This window comes from Drosophila montana, unplaced genomic scaffold (genome assembly GCF_035044405.1).
Source record: "Drosophila montana isolate Dmon_TW-CO22-7 unplaced genomic scaffold, ASM3504440v1 contig_3200_1, whole genome shotgun sequence".
Lineage (NCBI taxonomy): Eukaryota > Metazoa > Arthropoda > Insecta > Diptera > Drosophilidae > Drosophila > Drosophila montana.
The window spans coordinates 7227583-7254343 of NW_026998080.1; the positions used below are offsets into that span (position 1 = coordinate 7227583).

At 39.9% G+C, this 26761-nt stretch overlaps 1 protein-coding gene across 9 annotated transcripts; it reads left to right on the plus strand.

The window, feature by feature from the left end:
- The first annotated feature begins 2560 nt into the window (after positions 1-2560).
- Positions 2561-26517, plus strand: Ih (I[[h]] channel). 9 transcript variants are annotated; one of them, XM_064687754.1, is made up of 15 exons: positions 2561-2809; positions 12048-13967; positions 17193-17370; positions 17992-18230; positions 18310-18473; positions 18554-18690; positions 18758-18895; positions 20378-20473; positions 23667-23816; positions 23900-23976; positions 24036-24347; positions 24423-24517; positions 24579-24667; positions 25009-25325; positions 25392-26517. In XM_064687754.1, the coding sequence occupies exons 1-15, from the start codon at positions 2739-2741 to the stop codon at positions 25525-25527; spliced, it is 4119 nt and encodes a 1372-aa protein (XP_064543824.1). In that variant the 5' UTR covers positions 2561-2738; the 3' UTR covers positions 25528-26517. The 9 variants fall into 9 exon arrangements, with proteins under 9 accessions (XP_064543824.1, XP_064543822.1, XP_064543821.1 ...); XM_064687752.1 differs by having other exon boundaries at positions 2562-2809; positions 18743-18895; positions 20387-20473; XM_064687751.1 differs by having other exon boundaries at positions 2563-2809; positions 18743-18895.
- Positions 26518-26761: the final 244 nt, after the last annotated feature.

The following is a 26761-nucleotide window of genomic DNA, read 5'->3' on the forward strand; positions in this document are numbered from 1 at the left end:
AAAAAAGAATGGCATGTAACGCAGTTCAATATCCAATAAGAGACCAAGTCATAATTACATAATCAAATAGAAAAAGTTTGCAAAAAAAAAAACACAACAACAACAAAAAGAAAAGCGATGAGCAAAGTGAACTACAACAAAGATTTCAACTCCAAGTGCAGCATTATTTAATCAACGCCCAGGAAACGCCTAAAAGTGAACTAAGCAAATATATAAAAGAAAAAAAAAACCAAAACCTATGTACCTGCAACAAAGAAATTGAGCAAATTATAAGAAGTCACTTCCACACACACACACACACACACACCCAAGCGCATCAATTTAAGATATTTAAACAAAATTTAGCAAGAACAAATTACTTTTAAAAATATACAACAACAAAGACAGCAAAAAATTAAAATTAAAAAAAAAATACCCTCGCTACAAAAGTGCTATAATATATACAATACATACAGTTATATAGAGACGTTATATACTGACATACATACATACTTATATATGCTATACATATATGCTACTTATATAAAAACCGTTGTATATGTAGTTGCCGTTATGCGAATTGTCCATCTCTGGATGTTGAAACAGTCAATGATAAATAACTGAATATAACTAGAGCTATAGCTAAAGGAAACCTCGTAGTTTGTAGGACAAGCGTCTTCTTCATGTAGCAAAATCAAATTAAATATACATATATATATTAAAATATATATATATATTATCAAGCGTAGCATTAATCGCACCTAACGACTAACAGAACTACCAAGTAGTTGCCTCTCTCTATATATACAATAAATATATATATATAATTAGATATATATATTAATATAGAATCCAACTAAATATATATGGATTTATTTTTATAAAGCCGCAACGACTTCAACTCCAACTCGAGCCAACAAATTAACGCACGCAATTAGAAGCCGTTGCTAAAACGTGCAGCAGGACGACAAGGACATCGCTGCCGCCGGCATCGCCGCTGTCAAACACGCCTCCAATTTGCCTCGCGTGCTGCTTGTGCTAATTTTATAGGGTACATTTAGAGATATACCTACGTATGTTTACCTGTGCGGGGTTTCCTGCAACGAGCGCGCCTTGACGTAACTCCGGCACAAGCCACGTAACAGCACGCCCGGACCCGCCCGACTCCGGCTACAGCTAAGGTCCGAGGTCCGGACCACGCATAAATGTAACGTTAACACCATAACGCCTTAACTTGAGTCACAACTTTCCACAAGACAAATTCGCACAATTCGTTGCGTTCGTTCAACTTTGAAGACCACAAGACCAAATAGTAATTTGACGAGTACGAGGAAGCAGGAGCAGGAAACTACAAGGAAAGTGGAAGAGAAAATTAGCAATTAGAAATTCATAGGAATTTTTTCTGTGGCCTAGAAAAAGTGATGCTAAACAGAAATCTTATTATATAGCCGTTCTTTGTGATATTCTAGACATATGTTAAACGATCCTGAAATCAAATAATAATACAACTGTGTGTGCTCTCCGCCTGCTGCCCACCATCCTTCAGTTCGCCCGCCCCGCCTGTCATCGCCACCAAACTCCACCTAAAACCAGCAAGATAAACAAGAAACCTAAATAACGGCACAGAGAAACCCTTAGAGAATAAAACGACGTCTATAATCCAAAGTACAAAAGATAACACGAAAAAATACTAAATCTACAAAAATATAGTACGTATATACACAATGTCAATAAGAGCCTAAATAAAATAAAGCAACATATGGTATTAATATATTAACTTAGTAGTCAAATACGTTAAACATAACCTCAATCTCAACTTTAGCGAGCGCCCAACTAAAACTCCAACTCCAACTCGAAAGCGAAACCAAAACCAAACCCAACCAACCCATAAGCAATATAACTAGTGCTGTTAACTATTTTAGTAACTATATTTTAGACAGTCAACCTACGTTACTTAACACACCTCTAACTATAACCCACCAAAACGCACACACACACACAAGCACGCAGATCGCAAAGGAAGAAAACAAAAAAGGAACAAAGAGTGTTAAGCAAGTGAAACAGTAAAACATTAAAAAGCCGCTTCTAAACACTAAAAACGATTACAAAATGCTCAGCATGCGGTTGCTGTGAGTGAGATTCAGAGCGAGGGAGAGAAGAGGAGAGAACTTTAGTTAAGCAACAACGACAACGAAAAGCAATTATTTTGTTTATGTGTCCCTTATATGTCGTGTACTTGTACTTGTATTAGTTAATTCCAAACATCGTAACGGAATCAGAGAAACAGGAGGGAGTGCAAAAGTGAGAGGGAGAGAGACAGAGTGTTAGAGATTACACACAAATACTAAACACACACACACACAAACACACGCTCGATTATCGTATGCAGCAAACACACACACGATGATAAAGCCCAGAATTGCGACAGGCGTTACGGATTGTGCTATATGGCAATAACAACAACAACAGCAACAGCAACAACAACAACAACAACAACAACAACAACAACAACAACAGCAGCATACAACATCAAACAGCAGCAGCAGCTGGGTGCTTGTGTGTGTGTGTGTGTGTAAGCGCGCGCGCGCCTCTGTGTCCGTGTGTTAGTAGGCGAAAGTTGTGAGTGGAGCAACGCTGCCGACGACGACAACGAGGAGGAGGAGCAGGAGGAGCAACGGCATAACTGTGTACCTAACGGCAAAAATCAAATTTTACCGTTCCCATGCGGAGCTGCTGGTGGTGCTGGGTGGTAACAAAAAATGCACGTTAAACACACACAGCGGCGAGTTAGCGGTCCTGGAGCATTCGGAACATTTACCAACGACCAACGGTATGCAATTATTTAGTCTTCAATCTTGTTTTTCATATTGTTTGTTGATTGTTACGTGATGTTACGTTACGTGAACTGGCGTTGCGTTACGTATCGTATACAGTACACAATGTACACGTGCATGTATCAATGTGTGTGTGCATGTATTTGTTATGCGTGTGCGTGTGGGTGTTTCAATGCGAGGTCGAGGCTGTGCATAGCCTTAAGCGAGCTAAATCCCAACATTTCATCAAATATTAAAAAGAACAAGAAAGAAAACAGTGTGTCCATCAATAATGTATCGGAACTGGTACGTCCTGAAACACCTGTGCCCAAACCAGCACACATATACATACACATACATACATATATGTGCACGTGTACATTTTAAATTATTTACATGAATGTTTTTCCGTTTCCGTTTCATTTTCAGCATTCCCATTCGTTTATGTTGTTTTCTCTTGGTTTGTTTGCTGTGTTCGTTCGTTTGTTTGTTCTTAAGTTAAACTGTTGGCATTGTTGTTGTTGCTGTTGTTGTTGTTATTGCTGCTGTTGCTAGCATTATAAATGTGTGTGTGTGTTTGTTACGATTTGCAAGCTTCAACAACATCTTTTTGGGGCCCAGTTTGTAGCTGTCATTACATATGTATGCACGTCCATGCATATACATATGTACACTACACACAGCCTGTTTATGCCAATTTACACTCATGGCGAAAATAATAAGAACAGTATTACGATTTTTATATGCAAGTATTAAACATTATTAAATTTATCAGCACAATGCAAGTCATGAGGATATTATTTGCAAAAATATTTCACATATTTGCAAATAAAATGATATCAAGCTGCAGTATTTATTATTCAGACCATGAGTGTATGTATGTGTGTGCGTGTGTGTGTTACACTTGTTCAATATTCTTATTTGCTCCCATTATGCTTATTTCCTTTTGGCTTTTTCGAGCACAATGCAACTGATTTCCGTCCATTGAACGCCCACACGAGGACACAGTGGGCAGGCAGCTGGCAGCTGGCAGCAGGAGTAGGTTTAGGTAGTAGTAGGGCAGGGCATGACAGGGCATTCATATCCGTCACTCAGTCAATGCAATTACGAAACTAGATTAAAAGCCAAAAGAGCGTCCAACAATGGCGACAATAGCAACAACAGCGACAATGGCGCCAACCAACAAAGAGCAGCCGTTCGAAAAATAGTGTCAAAGTACTTTGAGTGCACTTGTACGCAGCATTGTGCAAAAAGCGTTGCATACACACAGGCGTCATTCAATTACATGTCTCGTGTGTGTGAGCGTGTGTGTGTGTGTGCATGTCAGCCATGTACATGTTCAGCGGCAGCGGAAGCTTTCGCTTTTACTTCAATGATTCAACCACTGACCGAATTTCGGTTTACCCTGTACATACATTGCATATGAATTTGTGTTTGCCCATCCGTTTGTGTGAGTGTGTGTGTCTATATATTGATAAAAAGGCTTGCTGTCATCATTGTTGTTGCTCGCACACACACACACACATCCGCCCACACAGAGAGCCAGATAAACAGTTTTGTTAGCCTTTTTGTGTAGGAAACTCGATGTTTCCAATTGAACTAGTTACAGATTTTTGTATACTGTTAACAGCTGCACATAGTGGGTACTTTCACACACACACACACACACTTGCACCCATACAAGCATATTATTTGTGTGTGTGAGTTAGTTGGTTTCCATGGAACTAGTTCAGTTTTAAACAACCTCAATTTTCAGCTCAAGCAAAAGTTTTGCACTTAAAATTGAGTTTAGCAATTCGCTAGAATGAATGACACAAATGACGGCAAGTGGAATCCGATTTGTAGCTTATTTTATTTGCTTTTTTTTTGGTTCTCTTTTTTTTTATTACCGATCTTCAGTTTCAGTTGTTCTTTCAAGTCAATGTGTGCATTTCAAATTATGTTTGTCATTGTTGTTGTTGTTTTTACAGAAAACTTGCTTAAAAAGTACAAAAGTTGACAAAGAGCAAAACTTAAAATAATATAAATAAATAAAAAGAAACAAAAATACAAATCGAAAGAAAAAGAAGCGCTAGCGAAACAAGTTTCGCCTCAAATCTGAAAACAAAACGAAACAAAGTGAAATCGAAATCGAAAGAATCAGCGTGAAATACTCGTTCCAAAAAACGATTCCGTTTCGTATTTCGCTGTGGAAGCCAATTTTTGCGTACTACTGAAACCATCAGTGAAGGTACTCCCAATTTCCAATTGCCTCTCTCTCTCTCTCTCTTTCTGCCACTACCTTTCAACTAATACTACTACTAATGCAACTACTACTATTCCTGCTGCTCTTTAATTATGTACTAACTATGTACTTGCTACAGAACGTTCCACAACACTTGCTACTAAACTTGCTATACCCTTTCCCAATGCAAGCTACTTAAGAAAAATAATCAAAATAAAGCAAAATATTTCTCGTTTAACTAAATCAATTATCTACTCAATAGTTGCATAAAGCACTCTGCTAGCCTCCTATCGTTTCTTTAATGCATATTTATGCCCTGCTAATTGTTATTATTTTAATATCTCATTTTAATATCGTATTATACTTGTGTTCCCATGCAAATGAACCCTGTAAATGTACATATATAGTATGTGCTCGTAAGACCCAGATATAAAAACCAATATGTAAAATATGTATTGCTCGTTGTTATACCCTTGCAATGGGTGTTTTTAGTTATGGTATGAAATATGTAACGGAAGGAGATTTATCTGTATCATAAAGAAAATATATTCGTGATCAATAACAGCATCCAACTCGATATAGTTATACACGTCTGTCTGTTTCTATGAAAACTAGTTTATCAATTTGAAGCTTGGCCCAGATACATTTTATTATTGCAGAAATCGACCGAATCTGTCCACTATATCATATATAGATGATATAGAAATGATCGTTCGAAAATTAATTACAATTTGTTTTTGTTTTTTAAAATATCCTAATCAAACTTAACGTAACTCGTGCTTTACAATATTCTGCAAGGGTATTTCATCTTCGGCTTGCCAAAGATAGCCATCATTTCATGTTAAAGCTTGCTTTCTACCCGTTGGTAATCATATACAGATATGTATATATATATATATATGTATATATTTGCTTTCAATACCTTTATCTGACTATAATTTAATTTTAAGATCAACGACATTTATTTTTGAATTGGCATGACGTAGTTTCATTTATTCTGAACAATAATTCTAATTACGCTCACAATAATTAATGTTCGGCGCTCTGAAGCGACTTTTGTTAGCCAAAAAAAAAAACTGATGAATCTTTTTTTATTGCGATTATTTTGCTTCGTGTTCCATTATCAAAGTAGGTGACCTTTGCCGCAATAGCCAAAAACTCTTTATTAATTATGGCATTATATAGTTGGCACAATGGGCTGATTCCACATTGTGTACAGATTGATCCTTTGTGTACCACAAAATCCGGTACAATAATGGATTATCTAATGATGATATTATATTCTATATAGGTCGTTCCCCGCAAATTTAATTACATCTCAAGCATATCATATAGACATAATGCTTGTTACAGAGATTGACACGTGTATCACATGAAGAATTGATTTCCATAATAAATTATCATTTTCCATTTGCATTTTCCAGCAGAAGAATAATTTAAATTCCCACAGAGCACATTACACTTTAATTAGCTGCTGCACAATTTCTTCTTTGTACAAGGCAAAAGAAATAATTTATATATATATATATGTATATTACACAATTTTTGTAAAATTAGAGCAGATCAATTTGTGTGCTGTGGATTCTACGTAAAAATTCATGAGCGGCACGCGCTCGATTTGTATACTAGCGAGTATATAGCTTTTATTGTATATAATATGCGATATACTATATTATATATACACGAGTTGGGGATTGCACTTGCCGCCGAGGGAAATTGATATAATTTCGATAAACGAAATGGAATGCAGCCGCAGCCGCAGTCGCAGCCGCAGTCGCAGCGACCGGGCGCAATTACGCTTTTTTTTTCTTTACGCTCTTAATGCCTTCAATTGGCTTTTGAATTAATAATTGAGTCATATTGTATTTAAAAGTGGGTCTCAAAAGCACGGCCGAAAATCGAATCGCACTGCCCCTGACAGTCTGACAGTTTTATATGGACAGCTCCCGCCCCGCCCTGGCCATAGATCAAAGCGAACAATGCTGCCAACTTAGCTTTTTTCCAGCTGCACTTCGCAAAGTTACGGCCAAACGCAATTTGGACAGCCAAACAGCTTTATATGAACAACTCGCCCGTCTTTCTAGCCATAGATCACAGCCACAAGTGTTGGCAATTTAGCTTTTTTCTAGCCGAAAATTGACTCGAGCTGCCTGACATTCTGACAGTTTTATTTAGACAACTCCCCCGCCTTTCTGGCCATAGATCACAGCCACAAGTGTTGATAATTTAGCTTTTTTCTAGCCAAAAAGCAACTCGAACTGCCTGACAGCTTTATTTGTACAATTCTCGTGTCTCCCTGGTCAAAGATCACCGGCAACAGTGCTGCCAACATAGCTATTTTCTAGCTGAATTTGACTTTCAGGGACTTAACCTTACAGTTGCCTGGCATTCTGACTAGTCTTAAACTGATTTAGCTATTTTATTTATTAAATTATGGAGCCTAATACAATATTAGAATTCACAGTCAGTTCCTTAATCTTCTGGACCACCACCACCTTGCCAGTTTAATTCAGCTTTTATTAGCTGTTATTCCATATTTGATTTAGCTACTTTATTTCGACATTTGCCAACACTGTTACCGGCAGTCAGGGCAGTCCATGTCAAAATCGGATTGCCCGAGGATTCCGGCACGTGCTCAACGTGAGAAGGGCCACTTGAGATGTGTCTCCAATGCGCCAAAAGTTGACATTGGAGCAGGCGGCAGTCAATACAATTATCAGGCGAAGGTTGGCAATTGTTGTTGCCTGCTCTTGTTTGCTCTTAAACCTGCCTCTTAAACCGGATGTTGCGGCTGCTTGTGGCTGCCGCAGGGCAAACTATAACGAATTTTCTGTCGTCCGCAGCACTTGACTTGGCGGCGAAATACGTGTGCTCAAAGCCCAAATCCAAATGCGAAAAGACATCAAATTGACAATAAAAAAAAGAAACAAGAGCAAAAAATAAAACTCAACGAGGCGATGCTTTCCCTTTGATTTCAGTTTTCGAGCCGCAGCTCAAGTTGAACTTGAAAGCGGATTAACTATCGATGCGACAACTGTATCTGTATCTGTATCTGCATCTGCAACAGCAACTGTATCTGCATCTGCAACTGTATCTGTATCTGTATCTGCAACTGTATCTGTGAAGGGCTTTCGTGTGGCTGCAGCCAAATGCACAGCCATTTCGCTAATGCAAATATTTGCGCATTTCAGAAATACGATTTTAAATTCAAAATTTAAATTCAGATAATTGCATTTGGTGCATGGCAACTGCAGCAGTATATCGTGAGCGCTTAATTGCGTGAAATTGATTTTAGTTTGCTCAACGGCTCGATTCTGGCTACCCTGTAGCCATTGCAAGTTGGGTAAAGAGGGTATAATAGTTTTGTAAAAATGTATGTAACAGACAGAAGGGGGCATACCCGATCCCATATAGTGTGTATATACTCTTGATATGGAACTGTGCGAACTTGTTTTTCCCGGCAATTACAAATCTAAAGATCGAAAATTTGAATCATATCTTTTCACATACCATATGTAGATAGAGTTTATCGTTCTTTTCTCAATGTTTCCTTCAATTTTAATAATATATCCATTAATATTAATTTGAGACATGGTTTTTTAAGAAGAAGAACTAGATAGTTTAAAGTGATAAATACGTCAAACTGGAATCCTACCCCATTCCTTCTCAATAATAAAACGAGAAAGAAGTGCTATCTTCGGCACACCGAAGATTTAATACCCTTGCAGACCCAACCTTTTCAAAATGCTCATAGTGCTTTGCCCGTATCTAAGAAGCACAGGGAAAATAGTTAATGCCGAGTATGGTTAAGATATCTTGAAAAACAAAACAGGTTTCCATACAACAACTTAATTTTCGACCGATCGTTCCTATGGCAGCTATATGATATAGTTGCCCGATGTGAATAAGATTTTGCATAAGTGGAGGGAGCATAGTAAAACTAATAAATGCCGAGTTTGGTCAAGATATCTTGAAAAACAAAAAAATTCCATACAACAGCATAATTTTCGACTGATCGTTCCTATGGCAGCTATATGATATAGTTGTCCGATCTTAATAGAATTTTGCATATATATGGGGACCGTAGTAAAACTAATAAATACCGAGTTTGGTTAAGATATCTTGAAACACATAAAAATTTTCTATACAAAAACTTAATTTTCGACCGATCTTTCCTATGGCAGCTATATGATATAGTGGTCCGATCTTAATAGGATTTTGCATATATATGGGGAGCCTAGTAAAACTAATAAATACCGAGTTTGGTCAAGATATCTTGAAAAACATAAAAATGTTCCATACAAAAACTTAATTTTCGACCGATCGTTCCTATGGCAGCTATATGATATAGTTGCCCGATCTTAATAGGATTTTGCATATATATGGGGAGCGTAGTAAAACAAATAAATACAAAGTTTAGTCAAGATAACTTTATAAACAAAAATATTTTTCATACAAGAACCTACTTTTCGACCGATCGTTCCTATGGCAGCTATATGATATAGTGGTCCGATCCAGCTGGTTTTGACATATGAGCTGCGTGCAACAGAAAGAGGGAATTCTGCAAAGTTTCATAAAGATAGCTTTAAAACTGAGGGACTAGTTCGCATAGAAACAGACAGACGGACAGACGGACAGACGGACAGACGGACAGACGGACAGACGGACATGGCTATATCAACTCGGCTGTTGATACTGATCAAGAATATATATACTTTATGGGGTCGGAGATGTCTCCTTCTATGCGTTACACATTTCACGACAAAATTATAATACCCTCTGCAAGGGTATAAAAACGAACGACCATATTCAGGTTCTGACAATTTCATAGAGATCGGACTCTAAGCACCGAAGTTAGTCAAGAAAGGGAAGAAGAGGCTCAGCTGAGCCTAGGGTATCTCCTAGTTGGGCACTTTCGGCTCGAGCAGTCTAACTTATTTGCACTCGCATTGTCAATGGAAATGTTAAACAAATGTTTGTATTGGCGCATCAAAATGTTCGCTCTTCTTTTTTTTGCTATGGAAATGCTCCGTTTGGCTTGCGTGCCAAACGAGTTGAGATTGCGACTGAAGCAGAGCCCATCGCAGCAGCCTTTCGAATGCCCCCGCAACAATTTGTAGATACAAATGAATAAACATACAGACGTCCATGTGTGTGAGTGTGTGTGTGTATCTGTGTATGTGAAGCGTTGTTCTACGCATATATAAATATTGGGCAAGCTTTTGAATTGTTGTTCTTTCTTTTGTTCGCCTACAGAATTATGCACAATGCATAAATTCATTTGTACAGATCTAGTTTTTTTTTTTTTTTTTTTGAATAGTTTTCCTCAGTCAACTCACGTTTTTAGCGCATCGCTTGGTCCAGTGTGCACAGTGTGCTGAGCACTATGTGCACTGGCTACAATTTGCCCTTGAAAAAGATTGGCTGTAAATGGAATCCAAAAGAATTTAGTCTACCCACTCTCACTATAATCTTTTAATTTTAGTCTGAGCCTTTCAGATTAAGCTAGCTTTATTCTATATAGATTTATCTAGCTGGGATTTGGATGAATTTTACTATTATTATTATAAATATTATCATAAGCATGGAATATAAGTATATGATAAAGTTTCTGCTTTTAAATGAAGCTGCCCATTAAAAGTTTTGGCTAGACAATAGACTAGATCGATGCATTAGTCTAGGATTTCAACTGGGATCCTTCTTGTTTAAGCGCCGGAAAAGAATATCTTTCCACTTAACATATAAAATGGCTTGTAGATCTTTTGCAGTTGTAAAACTCGTGTCTAAGTTGGGTTGGTTTCTTATTTTCAATAATATGTTTAATTCCTGAGCATGTTTAATCCTCGAAGATTATAAAAGCTTAATACTTGGCATATAGAAATTGTGATTATAATCTAAGATTACAAGAACTAGATTTGGAATATATAAATTGATTAAATAGATATCAATAACTTGGTATATAGAAATTGGGTCTAACTCGAAGATTATAAAAGCTGGATACGCCTAACTCAGTATAGATACTCTATAGATTACGAATATTTCACATTTTGGATATATAGCCCGGGTTCAGAGTATCTCCTAGTCTGGCACTCCCGACTGTTGCACTTATTAATTTATTTAAAAGCTTTTCTTGTCTCTTATGGCTTTTTTTTAAAGTATCCGATAAGGCTATATTCCCTTTCTATCAATAGCTTCCACGTTTATTCACAGCATTTGCATTTTATCCACGCATGCTGGGACCAGACCCCAGACCCTAGGCCATATATATAATACATTAATGTTCGGCGCAATCTGTCGCCGTCTTATCTTATCGGTAGCTTTTATGAAAATTTGATTTAGAGCACTTCCGCTCCGATGCATTTGTTGGCGGAGGGGCGAGGGCTGAGGGGTGAGGGGTGAGAGCTTCGGTTTGTGCTATATATCTTTGATATTCGCACAGTGTGCACGTTTGCCTAGACCTTTAACACATGTATATGTATAGTTGTAGTTGTATCTGTAGCTGTGTATCTTTATCTGAGTGCCATGCGTGTTTCTAAACATTAATTTAGTTCAATTTTTCGCGCGATCAAAAGCAGATGAGCATGTCGCCAGCTCGAGTCCATTGTACATATATAACAAAATATACTTGTGCTTAAATTGTATCATATGTGTATATATATATATATATATATATGTCGCTTATGATGAACTCACAAGCCCCACCGCATCCCCCCCCCCCCGCACACCCCTTACCCATCCTCATGGACTCACACAATCAATATTTATAATTAACAATTTCTTTTGTTTATTCGTTTGTGTCTCTCCGGGCGTATTTTCCACACCGTTTCCTGCTCACTTTAGCGTAGCCTCTGTCCAGTTTAACTTTCCGATCTCCCGCAACCCGCACCCTGCACCCCCGCACCCCGATCCCGCTGCACATTCTTTGCCAATTTCAAATAGATAAATTTGTGTGTTTGCCGGCGTCTATCGCCATTCCATCTGTATCATTTAGCCGGTTCTCATTCCTGTCTCCCTGTGTGTGCCTCTTGTAGCGCCAGCCGAGACAACTTGTGCCCCGACGATCAGCAGCAGCAGCAGCAGCAGCGGCATTCGCACTCGCACCAGCACTTGGTGCGTCAGTCTCTGATCAGCCTCAGTTACGCACAGGCGGGAACGAACTCCGCGGCGGCAGCGGCAGCTTCAGCGTCGTCGACTGGGCCCATACCCATACACTCGCAGTACTCGGCATCGACCTCTGTGCGCAACAGTCCCAGTCCCAGCCCGGCGGCGGATCAGCACAGCTGCAGCAGCGGCAGCCTTGGAGTCCCACTCGGAGTCGCACGCAGTCGGCGCGGCGAGCCGGCGGACCGGGAGCGTGATAGAGACAGAGATCGGGATCGAGACAGAGATAGAGACAGAGATCGGGACGGGGACAGCGTCTCGCTGCTGAGAGGCGCCGCTGGCTTGGCCCAGCTGGGGCTTGATGAGCCGCGCGCGCAACGGCAGCGCAGCAGCAGTCGTCTATCGAGCGGCATCTCGAAGCAGAACTCCAGCGACAGCCGCAGCGGATTGCGCATTCTCGATCCGGCGCCCTCGCACAGCCACAGTCCGGTCAGCTGCGGTACGCAGAGCGTCAGCAGCACTGGCGGCCACTCGGCTCTGTACGATGCCTGTCACGAGTATACGCGCAGCTTGAGTGCAGCACCAGCGTCCGAGCAGGAGCAGGATCAGGCGTCAGCAGCTGGCGGCGGCATTGGAGCTTCCGGCCGCGGTGGCCTGCTGAAGAGCCACTACAGCGAGCAGCAGCTGTCGGAGCCGCACTTCACCAATCTCAATCTCAATCTCAATCTGAGCAGCGACTACGATACGGGCAGCGACAAGCAGCAGCTGGTCAATCAGACGTACATCTTCAAGTGCATCGCGAACAGTCCGTCGTTTCTGCGCACCAACAAGATCAAGGAGCAGTCCAAGAAGTTGCGCAACTTATCCCTAAAAACGCGCACGGCCAAAAAGAAGGGTCAGATCATTTCCAAGTCGAACGCCGTGTCCGACAATTCGCTGCATCCGGGCGACAAGTATCTGAACTTGTATCTGGTCGAGAAGAAGCACTCGCTGCAGCCACAGCCCAATCCAGCTGCCACCTGCTCAGCTCCATCCTCTTCCTCAGCAGCTGCGGCGGCGGCAGCGGCAGCGGCGGCAGCGGCGGTACGTCAACAGCAGCTGCCGGCCTTGTCGGCGGTTGCGGCACGACAACAGCAGCTGCTGCTGAACGGATCGCTGAAGGGCAAGACGAAGACCTTTCCCGCATATCGAGCATCGGTGCGCAGCGAGAGCGACGACAAGGAGTATCGGGGGGGCAGCAACACGATACCGACAACGGGCAAGAGTCCGCCGGTGCCGCACTCGCTGGCGGCCAAGATCAGCGGCAAGAACTGCAACAATCTGCTGCAGAGCGCCGGCAACAAGCTAAGCGTCAGCAGCAACTCCTGCCACAAGCTACATGCCCACGGACAGGGTCACGGACACGGACACGGCGCCTACAGCACGCAATCGCCCAAGAGCTCCGTCTCGAGCAACGGCCATCTGAACAAGTACTGCCTGACGGATCTGACGCGACGCAAGGCCGAGTTCAATCGCCAGCTGAGCGCGCCGACAGACTACACACATCACTCGTCCAGCAACGGCTCCCAGCAAGGCTCGGAGGCGGCCCATGAGCCGGTCGGCGAGTCCACGATCACAGTAGCCAGCGCCGGAGTACCGCTGGGACACGGACATCTGCACGGACACACGCGCAGTCTTGGCGGCGGCGGCGTTGCCGGTCAGGCGTCCACGGCGCCGGCCACACTCAAATCGCTGCAGCTCCAGCACAATTTCGGTGTACACCATCCGCCGGCACGGCCCACGTCCACGTCGTGCACCAACAGCTTCAATCGGCGGCACATACGCCGGCACAAGAGCAAGCTCAGCGAGCGGTGAGTATTCTCACATTACATTTACCAATTCTTATCAACCACATTAACCAGTTGAGCTGTCAACCCGGTTGCCCGGTTACAATGTCTTGGCCGAGCGACGCTCCAATTGCTGCTGCGAATTACGCATGCAAAGTCGTCGTCTTTGTGGTTATACCCTGTACCCAATGAATATGTGAGAGGATATTATGGTTTTGTGAAATTGTATGTAACAAATAGATGGGGTCATCTGCTATTACATAGGGTATATATTACGAGTACATTTAGCCATGTCCGTCTGTCTGTCCACCCTTTCTAGCTATCTCCCAGTCTGATCAGCCGAGTCCATCTAGACATGTCCAACTGTCTGTCTAATCTTCCAGTCTGATCAGTCGAGTCCATCTAGCCATGTCCGTCTGTCTGTCTAACCTTCCAATCGATATTGTTTTACATATCGATAAGTATCGATATACAAGTTAGAGATTTTTAATCATATCTCGAGAATTATGAGAGCTAGAGACACCAAATTTATGATGTACGTAGGTTTTCGTATAGTACGCCGGATCTAAAATAATTTTTGGATACCTTCCAACTCTACACTTCAAACTGAAGGCTATTTAAGGCGTATACAGGGCATCTTCTAGTCGCTCTTGTTGTTGTTGTAGTCGTCGTTAAATGCGCGTCTCATGTCTTTTTACCGGTTTTTGTTAGCCGCTTATCGAGCCACATTTGCATAATGCCATCGGCATCGCCAGCGTCTGGCTGCGAGTCTCTGTCTCTGTCTGAGTCTGAGTCTGAGTCTGAGTCTGGGATCTACACTGGCCAGGCACTGGCCGCGTAATGAGCTTCTAAGCCGCGAGCAGTGAACTTCGTTCCACAAATAAGAAAATCTCCCAATCGGAATAAACGTGGCTGACACCGTGCAGGAACAAGCTAACTAACTAACTGATCAATCAGGAATCAGGAACAGGACCAATCAGCAGCTGATCAATCACGCGATCGTCCAGTGAAAAAGTGTGACCGTGAAATTGATATTGGGAATTGATTGTTATTTGATTGTGTTTGCGTTCGCGATTGTGTTTTGCGCCATTATCATAATTATTTGCTTTTCCCCGACTGACTCCAGTCGCGTCGATTGTCTATGAAAAAAAATCTATAATTTATTGCACTAGATTGTCACTTGAGAAAACAATGTCGGAACCCGTCGCCCGTCGCCGTCTCCACTCTCTTTCCATCTAGATGATCCGTGTCGTTGTTGTTAGCCTCCCGGCTGGGGGCTAGGGCAACCCGTTAGACCAATTCATTTACATAAAATCTAGAGATAATTTCCGTTCGGTTGTTTATAGTTTTCGATTTTTTTGTTTGTTTGTTTTTTGTGCTTTTATTGGCGTAAATTTTTGAAGAACAGCTACAAATTATAGTCGAGCTATAATTTGCGACGCTGCTCGTCGCAAAATCAATTAAAAGGCAACGCAACGCAACAAATGTTGTTTCTATTTATTTATTGTGCAACCAGCAATCGCGAGAGCATCAGAACAGGTTATCAAGTTCTGGGCAAAATAACTTACAAAGCAAAAAATAAATAAGAATAAAGAAAAAATTCGAAATTGAAACGATCAGCGCAATGTAACAAAATAAACAACAACAACAGCAACAACAATAAGAAGCAGAAAATTGTTCGTTTGTGTCAGTCGATCAATTATTTAATTAGGCGCCAAATACCCTTTTCGGAAATTCCGATGCTGAGCAGCACTGGACGCGCCGCACTTAAATCGATTGCCACAAATTGAAAGTCGAGGTAAGGCCTGCAAACAAACAAACAAACAAATAAACAAAATAACATACAAATAAACAAACAATCGTCGAATCAAACAAAACAAACCGACTGGAGGACGCACACGACGAAAGCAGCCGAAATTAACGAACGAACAAACGAAGTTTTCGATGCCGAATCGGATTCGCGCTCGTCGTGTTCGGTGTTCGGTGTTCAGTGTTCGGTATTCGGATTCGATATTCGAGAAACGGCCGCTTGTTCGGAGTGTTTGCCGGCGGCGCTTGGTGGCGGCCGCGCATTTCTGTTGCCGCCGCGACTTAGTTGCGCTCGGTTAGCGGGCTTGTAATAACTGAATTGTGATAAATTACGGTATATGTAGAGCGGGAACTACGTATGTGTGTATATGTAACAGCCGCGAAAAACGATAACATTCAGTTACGGTCGTCAAATCAGAGAAAACAGCTGCTTCAACACGTTTCGCGTTTCAATAAACAAATTAACCCAAACCACAAATCAAGAAACGTAATCAAAGCCGATTCCCAAACTGCACACTTCAGCAATAACATAACAGAAATATATCCATACATATATATAATGTATATATATACTGGATAACAGTTATCCGATAGGCAATGTATACAAATACATGTATATATATATATATATATATATATATATAGAAATAGAATTGTTGCTTTGTTGTTTAGTGCACGGCGTCGATTTGTGGCGTAGCTATTTTTACAGTGCCTGCCGTTTCGAAGGAACTAATAATACTTCATAATAATAACAACAACCATAATATTCGTTCGTAATAAATTCATTAGGCTAATGCGAGCGATGATTAAATTAAATCAGCTTCAACAGGCTTAATTAAAACGAAGCTTTCCCATTTAAAAACTACACTCAATTGAGTGTGAACGGTGAACAGATCAACAAACAGAAAATTAGGGAAAAAAAATTGAAATAAAAATAAATGTATATAAAAAAAAAAAAAAAAAAGTAACTGAACAGCACAGTGCACGCGTCTACTTTACCAAACAATAGACATCCATCACAGCAGAGCGCACACAGACCACGCGATTTCGTGTGCCAATAGGGCAACATTTCCGCAACGGGCAACGGAGACGGCAACGACGGAGACGGAGACAGAGACGGAGACGGAGACGGCGTCGGGAAAGACCTTGACAATCACCGAATTCAAGGTGAGAACTGGATGCTGCCACAGCAAACCCCACTGCAGCTGCGACTGTGCATTGTGCGTGTGCAACAATTATAAGAATTATAAAAAACTAAACTGAAAAAAAAAAACAATGCTAAACCGGCATTAAACATAAGCGTAAACTTTCACTGGCTAACCTTAGGCGTGTACTTGTAACAATATATCTACAGATATCTCGATGGGTATCTGCTCTCATAAATAGAATATTTATTTATTAATTTGCAAACCGTTTTTTTTTCTTTCATTTTGTTCACAGCCTGCTGAACGGCGATAGCGAAGAATCGGTGCGCTGCTCATATTGCTCCGTATTGAATGTGAATGAGAACGACTTGCGCATTTCATTTGAGAACACCTGCACCGACTCCCTGGTCACCGCTTTTGATGATGAGGCGCTGCTAATATGCGACCAAGGAACCGAAATGGCAAGAGCAAAGGTTTTATTTGTACATGTAGCACAGGTACCAGGGCTGCAAATCCAACCTAAACAGAATTCTCAGTGGTTCGGCTAAACGGTTCGTACCGGTTGCCTGTCGTGAGGCTGGGATCGTCAGCCTGGTTTTACACCTTCGTGCAGCCAGATTTGGTTTCAAACCTTGGTTGGTCATAAACCTTTTTAACGAACCAAAGGAACTATTTAAATTTATAACTGGCCCCTCGACTGACTGCCAAAGAGAAGTTTCGGGCTAAATTTGAATGCCCAACCAAAATTGGCATCTATTTTAAGATGAATCCAAAGTTTTGCATGCCTAGGAGCTGAGTCGCACCCAAATGTGTTGAATATGAAATCAAGCCAATATCGTTTCGGTTCGAGTCTCGATTCAGGCAATTGGTTTGGTTTCAAGTTTCGCTTCATAGTAAATCCGAGCTCGAAATGGTTTGCAGCCTTGATAAGAGACTCATTCATCTAGTATATAGCATTACATGACATATAGATACGATATATATAACTCATTTCGCTTAGACTTTAGTAATTGAGGCAGCTGGCACCGCCGGGCTGTGAATCGGTAACAACTCATCGATTATTTGGTCTTCCTTTGTTGACTTTAATTGCACAGGTACACTTTGATGATGTGTCGTTGTACGGCACTCCGAAAGAGGAGCCAATGCCCAACATACCGATAGTCTCGGAAAAAGTCTCGGCGAATTTCCTAAAAAGTCAATTGCAATCATGGTTCCAGCCGACAGACAATCGTCTGGCCATGAAATTATTTGGCAGCCGCAAGGCATTGGTCAAAGAACGCATACGTCAGAAAACTTCCGGGCATTGGGTAATACACCCGTGCAGTTCATTCAGGTAAGCCACCCGATCTATATAAGTATGCATCATATATCCATTTATTATACATATATCGTCTATCGTTGATTTTGGACAGGTTTTACTGGGACCTTTGCATGCTTTTATTATTAGTAGCAAATCTTATTATCCTGCCAGTCGCAATATCATTCTTCAACGATGATCTGAGCACACGATGGATTGCCTTCAACTGCCTAAGTGATACTATTTTTTTAATAGATATTGTAGTCAATTTTAGAACAGGTAATGTACAGTCTCTCTCGCTTTACACCATCTACTGATGGAATTAAAAATGGTTTACTAATCGATCGATCCATTTGTAGGAATTATGCAACAAGACAACGCTGAACAAGTAATATTGGATCCAAAGCTTATAGCTAAACACTATTTAAGAACCTGGTTTTTTCTCGATCTGATTTCGTCGATACCATTAGATTATATATTTTTAATTTTCAACCAAGTAAGTTAAATGTATTTTTGTATGGCAAACAGTACGCAACATTTTGATTAAGATTATGAAATTGCAGGATTTTTCTGATTCTTTTCAAATATTGCATGCCGGACGCGCTCTGCGCATCCTTCGTCTAGCTAAATTACTTTCCCTAGTTCGCCTGCTCCGACTCTCCCGCCTCGTGCGCTACGTATCCCAATGGGAGGAGGTCTATGTAAGTATACGCTTTCGCTTCTCCAACTACTCTTAACTCTTCTTTTGCATAACATATATATATGTATATCTATTTATATATATTTTGATCATACCTGATAAGTATATAACTCGATTTCGATTTCGATTACGATTACGTGCATTATGCGTTCAGTTTGATTTCAGTTTTATTTCGTATCAAATCAGTTTTACTTTCGCAATCAAATCTTCGACCCGATTCATTGCTGCAATACATTCCACACAAAAGCCAAAGAAAATCTTAGGTCTGGGCTTAGGCTTAGTACAGTTCAGTAAAAACCAGTTTTCAGAGTTGTCTATATAGTTCAAAGTGCTCACTCTTCTCTCATTTTGTGCAAGTTCAAAGGGTTTATATTCAAATCTAGAAATATACAATATGTTAAGGGCGCGCAATACATTTTCATTTGTTATATGGCTGTGTCTTTGATTTCAGTTGAATAATGTTCTCTTTGTGCTATCATTTTTGTTTCCACCTTATATGTATCTGTATCTGTATCTGTACTGATATGCGTCCAATTTCTCCCCAACATTATCTGTGCCTAAAGTCAATGCTGTACAAAAAGAAAGCCCAACATCAAGAAATTTGTACATTTTACATACGTATCTGCCAATGTTTGTTTAACAACTTGTGTTGCGCTGCGCTCCAAGTCCAAGTCCAACTCCCTATGCCCCTTCTAGCTGGCCCCCTCCACCACCCCACCCCCCCTAAAAATACAACAAGTACACCTCACAAAAACCACCTCAACCACCTCAAATCGCCCGCAACGCTTTGAACCTTCGCTCTGTCGCGGGGGGAATGGTTTTTTTTCTTTTCACTTTTCTTTTGCCTATTTTCATGTTAATTGTGTAAGTCAAAATTCTTTGTTTAAATTTGGTTTTCATTTCTTCCATTTTTTTGAAAATTGTGTTCTTTTCGGTTTTCATTTCTTGCTGACTTTTGAGCACTGAAAAAAAAGAAACCAATTCTTCATTGCACTATGTACAAAAACAAATCTTTGAAGACTTATTTTTCCGAGTCGAAGTGCCACAACTGAGAAACATTTCAAACATCCTTTTCAAGTGTTGGTAAATGCTTTCTCTCCACAACACTTTCTTGCGCAACGTCACCCAAAAATTAAAAAAAAAAAACAAATAAATGAAAAAGAAAATTATAAGAGTACAACAGAAATTTGAAGATTGTCTAACTTGGACTCGAATTTATTGTTTAATGCTTATATACATATGTATTTATTTAAAAACTGTCAACTTTATACAAAACAAATATATATGTATAATATAAGTATGAATGAAATTCTCGCTCGCATAATAGAAAAAAAAAAACAATTTGCTTATTCGAAATCAAACTAAATAACAAAAAAAAAAACAAAGTACAAATAAGAAATAAAAACAACAAATATTTAAATTAACAAACAAAAAACTTAGCTAAATCAGGGCCTATAATACCTATGTATATATATGGTTTTAGATTCTGCAGAATCTACAGAAAAAAAGTGCTGATCGCAGAGGGAGAATGCACAGAAAAGACAAAGATGGCTTGACAAAAAGCAACCTAATTCTCAAGGTAACAAACCCAAACAACAAAAAACATCTTTCAAATTTTTATCAAATAAAAAATCAACACTGTCAAAAAAAAAAAACAACAACAAATTCAATTTTTGATAAACAAAAACAAAAAGCCTTGATTGATTGACATTATAATTATGTATTATTGGTGCAACATAACCTCACATTTTTGAGATATGATTGAACCAAAATTGAGTTTTAGTGCATATTTCGTTGGTTCGTTCGTTCGTTCGATTGTTCGATTGTTCGTTGATCATGTTTGCTTGATTTTAATGTTCGTTCGTGCATTCTGTAAATTTTCTAAGACTGCCTTTTTATAAACATATATTGATTGATTGATTGATATACATACATATTTTCTTGATTTAACGCATCAAAAACAAAAAAAAAGCCTCCAGTTTTAATAATGAAAAAAAACAAAACAAAAAATAATATGAAAGAAATTTCACAACAATATGAGAACTTCGGTTAAATCGAAGTTGGTTTTTATGCACTTCACTGTGTGCGGATTGATGTAGAAGTTCTTTGGAAATATCAAGTCAATGTCAATCATTTTATATAGAGTTTAAGGGAATATAAACAAGTCCGATTTGTTGGTCTGTCTGTAGCTGAAAACATTCTGAACTTAAGTCAAAACTTAACCTGAGTGCAAACTTGCAAGGATTACCTTTAGATAAGTTATTCCGAATGTATTCTGTCCATTAGAGAAGTAGACTTCATGCATGAGCATGTCTCAATCAATAACTATTTAGCCAAAGTTTAGTTTTAGTTCTAGTTACTAGTATTTTATTTCGTTTCTTTTCAAAACTATTTTTAGTTAGTACAGTGTATATGTGAAGTGTTGAACAACGCCTGTGAATTGCATCTAGACACAATATTTAGGTATCGATGGCAATATTAAATCAACGCGAATTCGAATTCGAATGCGAATGTCGAACAACACATGTTTAATCGAAAACGCCAAACGGTTTTTTATACAGTTTGTTCAATGCTTTTTGCTTTAACACCTCGGCAAATACTTACGATAAACACGTAAACGATATTGGTCTGCCAGTAAAAGAAAAAAATATCTATATCTCATAACCGTAGTCTGTTGATGAATTGTATATAACGCAGCAACAACAACAACAACAACTGTCCAACACAATTTCACCCCTCCTCTCTCATGTGCAAATGCTAAAAACAAAAGAACCGTTACGGCGAGTTGTTTGTACCGTTGCTTTTGCGTAAGCTTGTCAAAATGCTGCACCCACTCGGCTCACAGTACACCAACAACAACAAGAACAACAAGAAAAACAGCAACAAGTGCATTGCCGCGAACTTTAATGCTAATTGAACAACAACAACAACAACAACGAACACGAACACTGTACTACATAATTGATACAATACATATTTAGTAGTTACTTGCAAACACACACATAAAGTCTTGAACGTATTGTATAGCATACATTTGCGGGCGAGTGCCAAAAACGCTTAACTGCATCTGCCGCATACTAGAGCAATTTTTATCAATTAAATATCGTATTCAGCTGCTACAACAACTACAACAACTACAACAACAACAACACGTTTGATATCGTAATCAATGCTTTTGCTTTTGTTTGGCGCCAATTTGCGCCGTGCGCTTTCTTGCTCCTATTCTACAACTACAACTACAACAAAAACAACAAAAAATACTACTACTACTACTCTCTTCTACGCTTAACTTAACTGTACTCTCTACTCTACTCTACTCTACTCTACTCTACTATTTGCTACAACAACAGCCTTAACTAATAAAACTCTGCTACTGTTGCCAACTTAAGAATATGTTATGTTAAATGTTTTGGTTTTTGTTTTTTGTTATTGGTTTTCTCTTTTGGTTTTGTTAATTGATTTGGTTATGGGCTTACGTTGCGTTATCTTTGTTTCTTCTTCTTCTTCTACGTCTGTTTATCTGTTGTACAAAGATTTCAGCAAAGACTCGCGTGGCGATTCCTCGTTTCGTAAGTCTGTGTAAATTATGGCCAAGAGTTCAGTCGATCAGCTGGCATATCCCGTAAAAGTATTTTACACACACACACCCACACACACACAAACACACAGCTACTCACAGAAACAACGGAACAACTTGAATGCTACAAATTTGTACTCTTATATTCTGTCCATGGCATTATGGGTTTTCTTACTTATATTTTTGTTACTTTCTTTGATTTTTGTTCTAAACTCTGTACAGAAAACGTAGCACTAACAACTGAGAACAAAAATATGTTTAAAAAAAATAAAACGCTTTTGGTTGTCGAATACTTTGAAATAACAGTTTCAACAATTTGAATCTTTGAACTGCTTAGTGAGCATAATTAAATATCTGTATATTTAAACGTACTACCCATACAGACACACACACACACACACACAGACACACACACACACTCGTTTAGCTAAGTATTTAGTTATTTTTGAAACTGAGCAAAAGTTAAGATGAGCACTTGTAACATAATAGCAGCTGATTTGCACTAAAAACTATTTAAGAAACTAAAAAAAAACAACTACGTAGAAATGGTTTTGATTCATTGCTCTCTCAGGTTGTGCCACACACTGTTGTATATTGCCTAACATTAGACTCTCACATACTATGTTTAATTTTTTGTCTTATATTTATTTCTTATACTACCCAATTGTATATTGATTGATAGCGATTTTCTACTGTCTGCATCTATACACATATAGAGCCAGCTAATATATGCGTGTGTGTGTGTGTGTGCGCGCGCGCCTCGTCAGTTTATTCCGAACTCGGCTCGCAAAGTGTTGCATACTTCTCGGCGCCACTGTGACTGAGAATTGGGCATCAACTGAGAGACGCGCTGCACACAAGAATACACAGGAATTCTTGTATTATTATTTGTTTTTAATTATTTTTTATTGGTTGCTTTTCTGGCTGTGGTTTGGCGTAGTTTTTGGTTTGCTCTTTGGATGAAGCCACAAAAGTTCCAAATTGAAAAGAATTTTTGATTTTGGTTTCTATGGTTTTCACTTGAGATACTTTGGTTTGTCGTATTTTAAATGTAACACACACACACACACATGCCACACTTATAACAACACACACACACACTCACACACACACACTCACACACACACACATGTATAGACAGTGCGGTGCTGGCCTTTCGTTTGATGTGCACTCTTATTGATAACTCTGGTTGCAGTTCCTCAATATGGCCTCGGTTTTTATGAGGATCTTCAATTTAATTTGCATGATGCTCCTGATCGGACACTGGAGCGGTTGTCTGCAGTTCTTAGTGCCAATGTTACAGGGTTTTCCATCTAATTCCTGGGTATCCATCAACGAGCTACAGGTATGCGTTGTACATTATGCGCTATGCTATGATAATAACTGTATAAAAGGGATGAAAAGAATCTAATATGTTGACATTTCTAGGAATCATATTGGCTGGAGCAATACTCATGGGCATTATTTAAGGCCATGTCACATATGCTATGCATAGGATACGGCAGGTGAGCACCACAGCTAATCTTTTTGATCAATTTGATAATTCCTTTGAATTGCCTTTCAGATTTCCACCACAATCACTGACGGACATGTGGCTGACGATGCTCTCGATGATATCGGGCGCCACATGTTATGCATTGTTCCTTGGTCATGCGACCAATCTAATACAGAGCTTGGACTCCAGCCGGCGGCAGTATCGCGAGAAGGTCAAACAGGTGGAGGAGTATATGGCCTATCGCAAATTGCCGCGCGATATGCGGCAACGCATCACGGAATATTTCGAGCATCGGTACCAGGGTAAATTCTTCGATGAAGAGTTGATACTTGGCGAGTTGAGCGAGAAACTGCGCGAGGATGTCATCAACTACAATTGCAGGTTAACATCCCCACAAAAATATTCCCAATATTTGTACCCAAACATAACTGTATAATTATTGCAAACTTTTCGCAGGTCCCTCGTGGCGTCAGTGCCTTTTTTTGCTAATGCCGATTCGAATTTTGTTTCCGACGTAGTTACCAAACTGAAATACGAAGTTTTCCAACCAGGTAAGCACAGCTTAAAGAGTTATCAAGATAAGCTCCAACAATATCTAATTGCTTCGCTTAGGTGATATTATCATAAAGGAGGGCACGATCGGTACAAAGATGTACTTCATACAGGAGGGCGTTGTGGACATTGTCATGGCCAACGGCGAGGTGTGTATTAAATCTACCACACGAGCAGGGCTGCAAAAATGAACCACGAATTTGGCACTGGTTCGGTTTACCGAGCGAACCAACTGTCTGTTCTTTAGGTACAGCTCGTGAACCTGGTTTGAAACCTTGCTGCGTCATAGACTTCCTCAACAGTTTTTAGTTTTGAACCGAACCATTTTTAATCAGATCTGGTTCGGTTCGGTATTTGTTCTATACGTTTGGTTCAAGATTCGGTTCACAGTAAAAAAATAAATAGAACTGTCAAACCGGTTCGACTTGCAGCCCTGCCCGCCAGTGTTGCCTAAGCACATTATAAATGTTACCTTGTGTCCATTGAACAGGTTGCCACCTCACTATCGGACGGCTCTTACTTCGGTGAGATCTGTTTGCTGACCAATGCGCGTCGTGTGGCCAGCGTGCGAGCCGAAACCTATTGCAATCTATTCTCGTTGAGCGTGGATCATTTCAATTGCGTTCTGGACCAGTATCCGCTGATGCGCAAGACCATGGAAACCGTGGCTGCCGAGCGGCTAAACAAGATTGGCAAAAATCCGAATATAATGCAACAAAAGGACGAGCAGCTGAGCAATCCAGAATCGAATACGATTACGGCGGTGGTCAATGCATTGGCCGCCGAGGCCGATGACTGCAAGGATGAGTAAGTGTCAGATTTAAAGGAGTTAAAGGAGTTTTCCTTTCACATTGATTTCCCATTCGTTTCTAGTGACATGGATCTCAAGGAGAATTTACTGCATGGGTCTGAGTCGAGCATTGCTGAGCCGGTGCAAACGATACGCGAGGGCCTGCCCCGGCCCCGAAGCGGCGAGTTTCGGGCTCTATTCGAGGGGAATACTCCATGACACTGAGGCAACACAACTAGCCCATCCGGCGTGCATCGAGCAACCATCTGAGTAGCGGTTCGCAGTCCCAGAAACAAAAACAAAAGCAAAAACAAAAACAAATAGCAATACACAATACACACACATAGGACACACTCACACACATACACTTGCGTATATAATAATTAGTGAAAAAAAGAAAACAAAAAAAAAACCCTAAAAAAAGTACAGCAAAATGATGAATCAATTTACGGTAGTCTACATATATATGCAATTGCGATTTAGTAGAAAATGACAACAGCAACAACAACAACAACAACAACAAAAGAGATAGTAAACGTATTACACAACAATGTCCTCAATAATTATTCATAATTTCAGCTCCGCTAACTGTGATGAACTTTAATATAAGAATCGAAAAAAAAAAATGAAAAACTAAAAAAAAAATGAGTACATGAATAACTTATACGATAAAATTCAGCAGCCAGTTAAAAGCATTCACACAGACACGACACACGGCCACACACACACACACAGACACTGAGTTACAGACACACACACATACATATATAAGTAGTAAATCTACATGATAAGTTTTATGCCCACGATATTGTAACGATTACGAAGTGAATAGATGTTAGTCCTATGGACCTACTACTAACAAAACTCTCTCACACACACACACACACACACAGACAGACAGGCAGACAGACAGACAGCCAGACACACACATACACCTGTAGTTAAACATACACGCACACACACACACACACACGTGCATGAACTTATGATATAAAGAAAACCGTTACGTTATGCATACAACAACAAAAAATAAAAACAAATGGAATATAAATGCGCGTAGCTATATTATGTACTCAAGAGCAAACCAAGAATTATGTATTATTGCGATTATATAGCATATTTAAATACGCATTGCAAAATGAAAACAACACTCAGCAATACGAGTAAACACGACAAGAACAAAAACAAAATACAATATTATAAAAAGAAGCAACTTTAACGAAATGCATTAGTAGTTGAACTATTAGTTTCTCACTCACTACAACAAAAAAACAAAAACAAAAAAAGAAAAGAATACCAACACACACTCTGACACAACGTAGTAGAGCAGCCTCAAAAAAATATAAAATAAAAATTATATAAAAAAGAAAACCTCAGGGTGCCGTCGTTTCAACGGTTACCCACAGCAGCAGCAGCAGCAGCAGCAGCAGCAAAAACAACATACATAAAGCAT

Coding starts and splice junctions, on each gene's coding strand:
- Ih (XM_064687751.1), top strand. CDS start 2,739: ATGCACGTTAAACACACACAGCGGCGAGTTAGCGGTCCTGGAGCATTC. Junction 18,691..18,742: donor TATTTTTAATTTTCAACCAA/GTAAGTTAAATG, acceptor ATTTTGATTAAG/ATTATGAAATTGCAGGATTT. Junction 24,518..24,578: donor ATACGAAGTTTTCCAACCAG/GTAAGCACAGCT, acceptor TGCTTCGCTTAG/GTGATATTATCATAAAGGAG.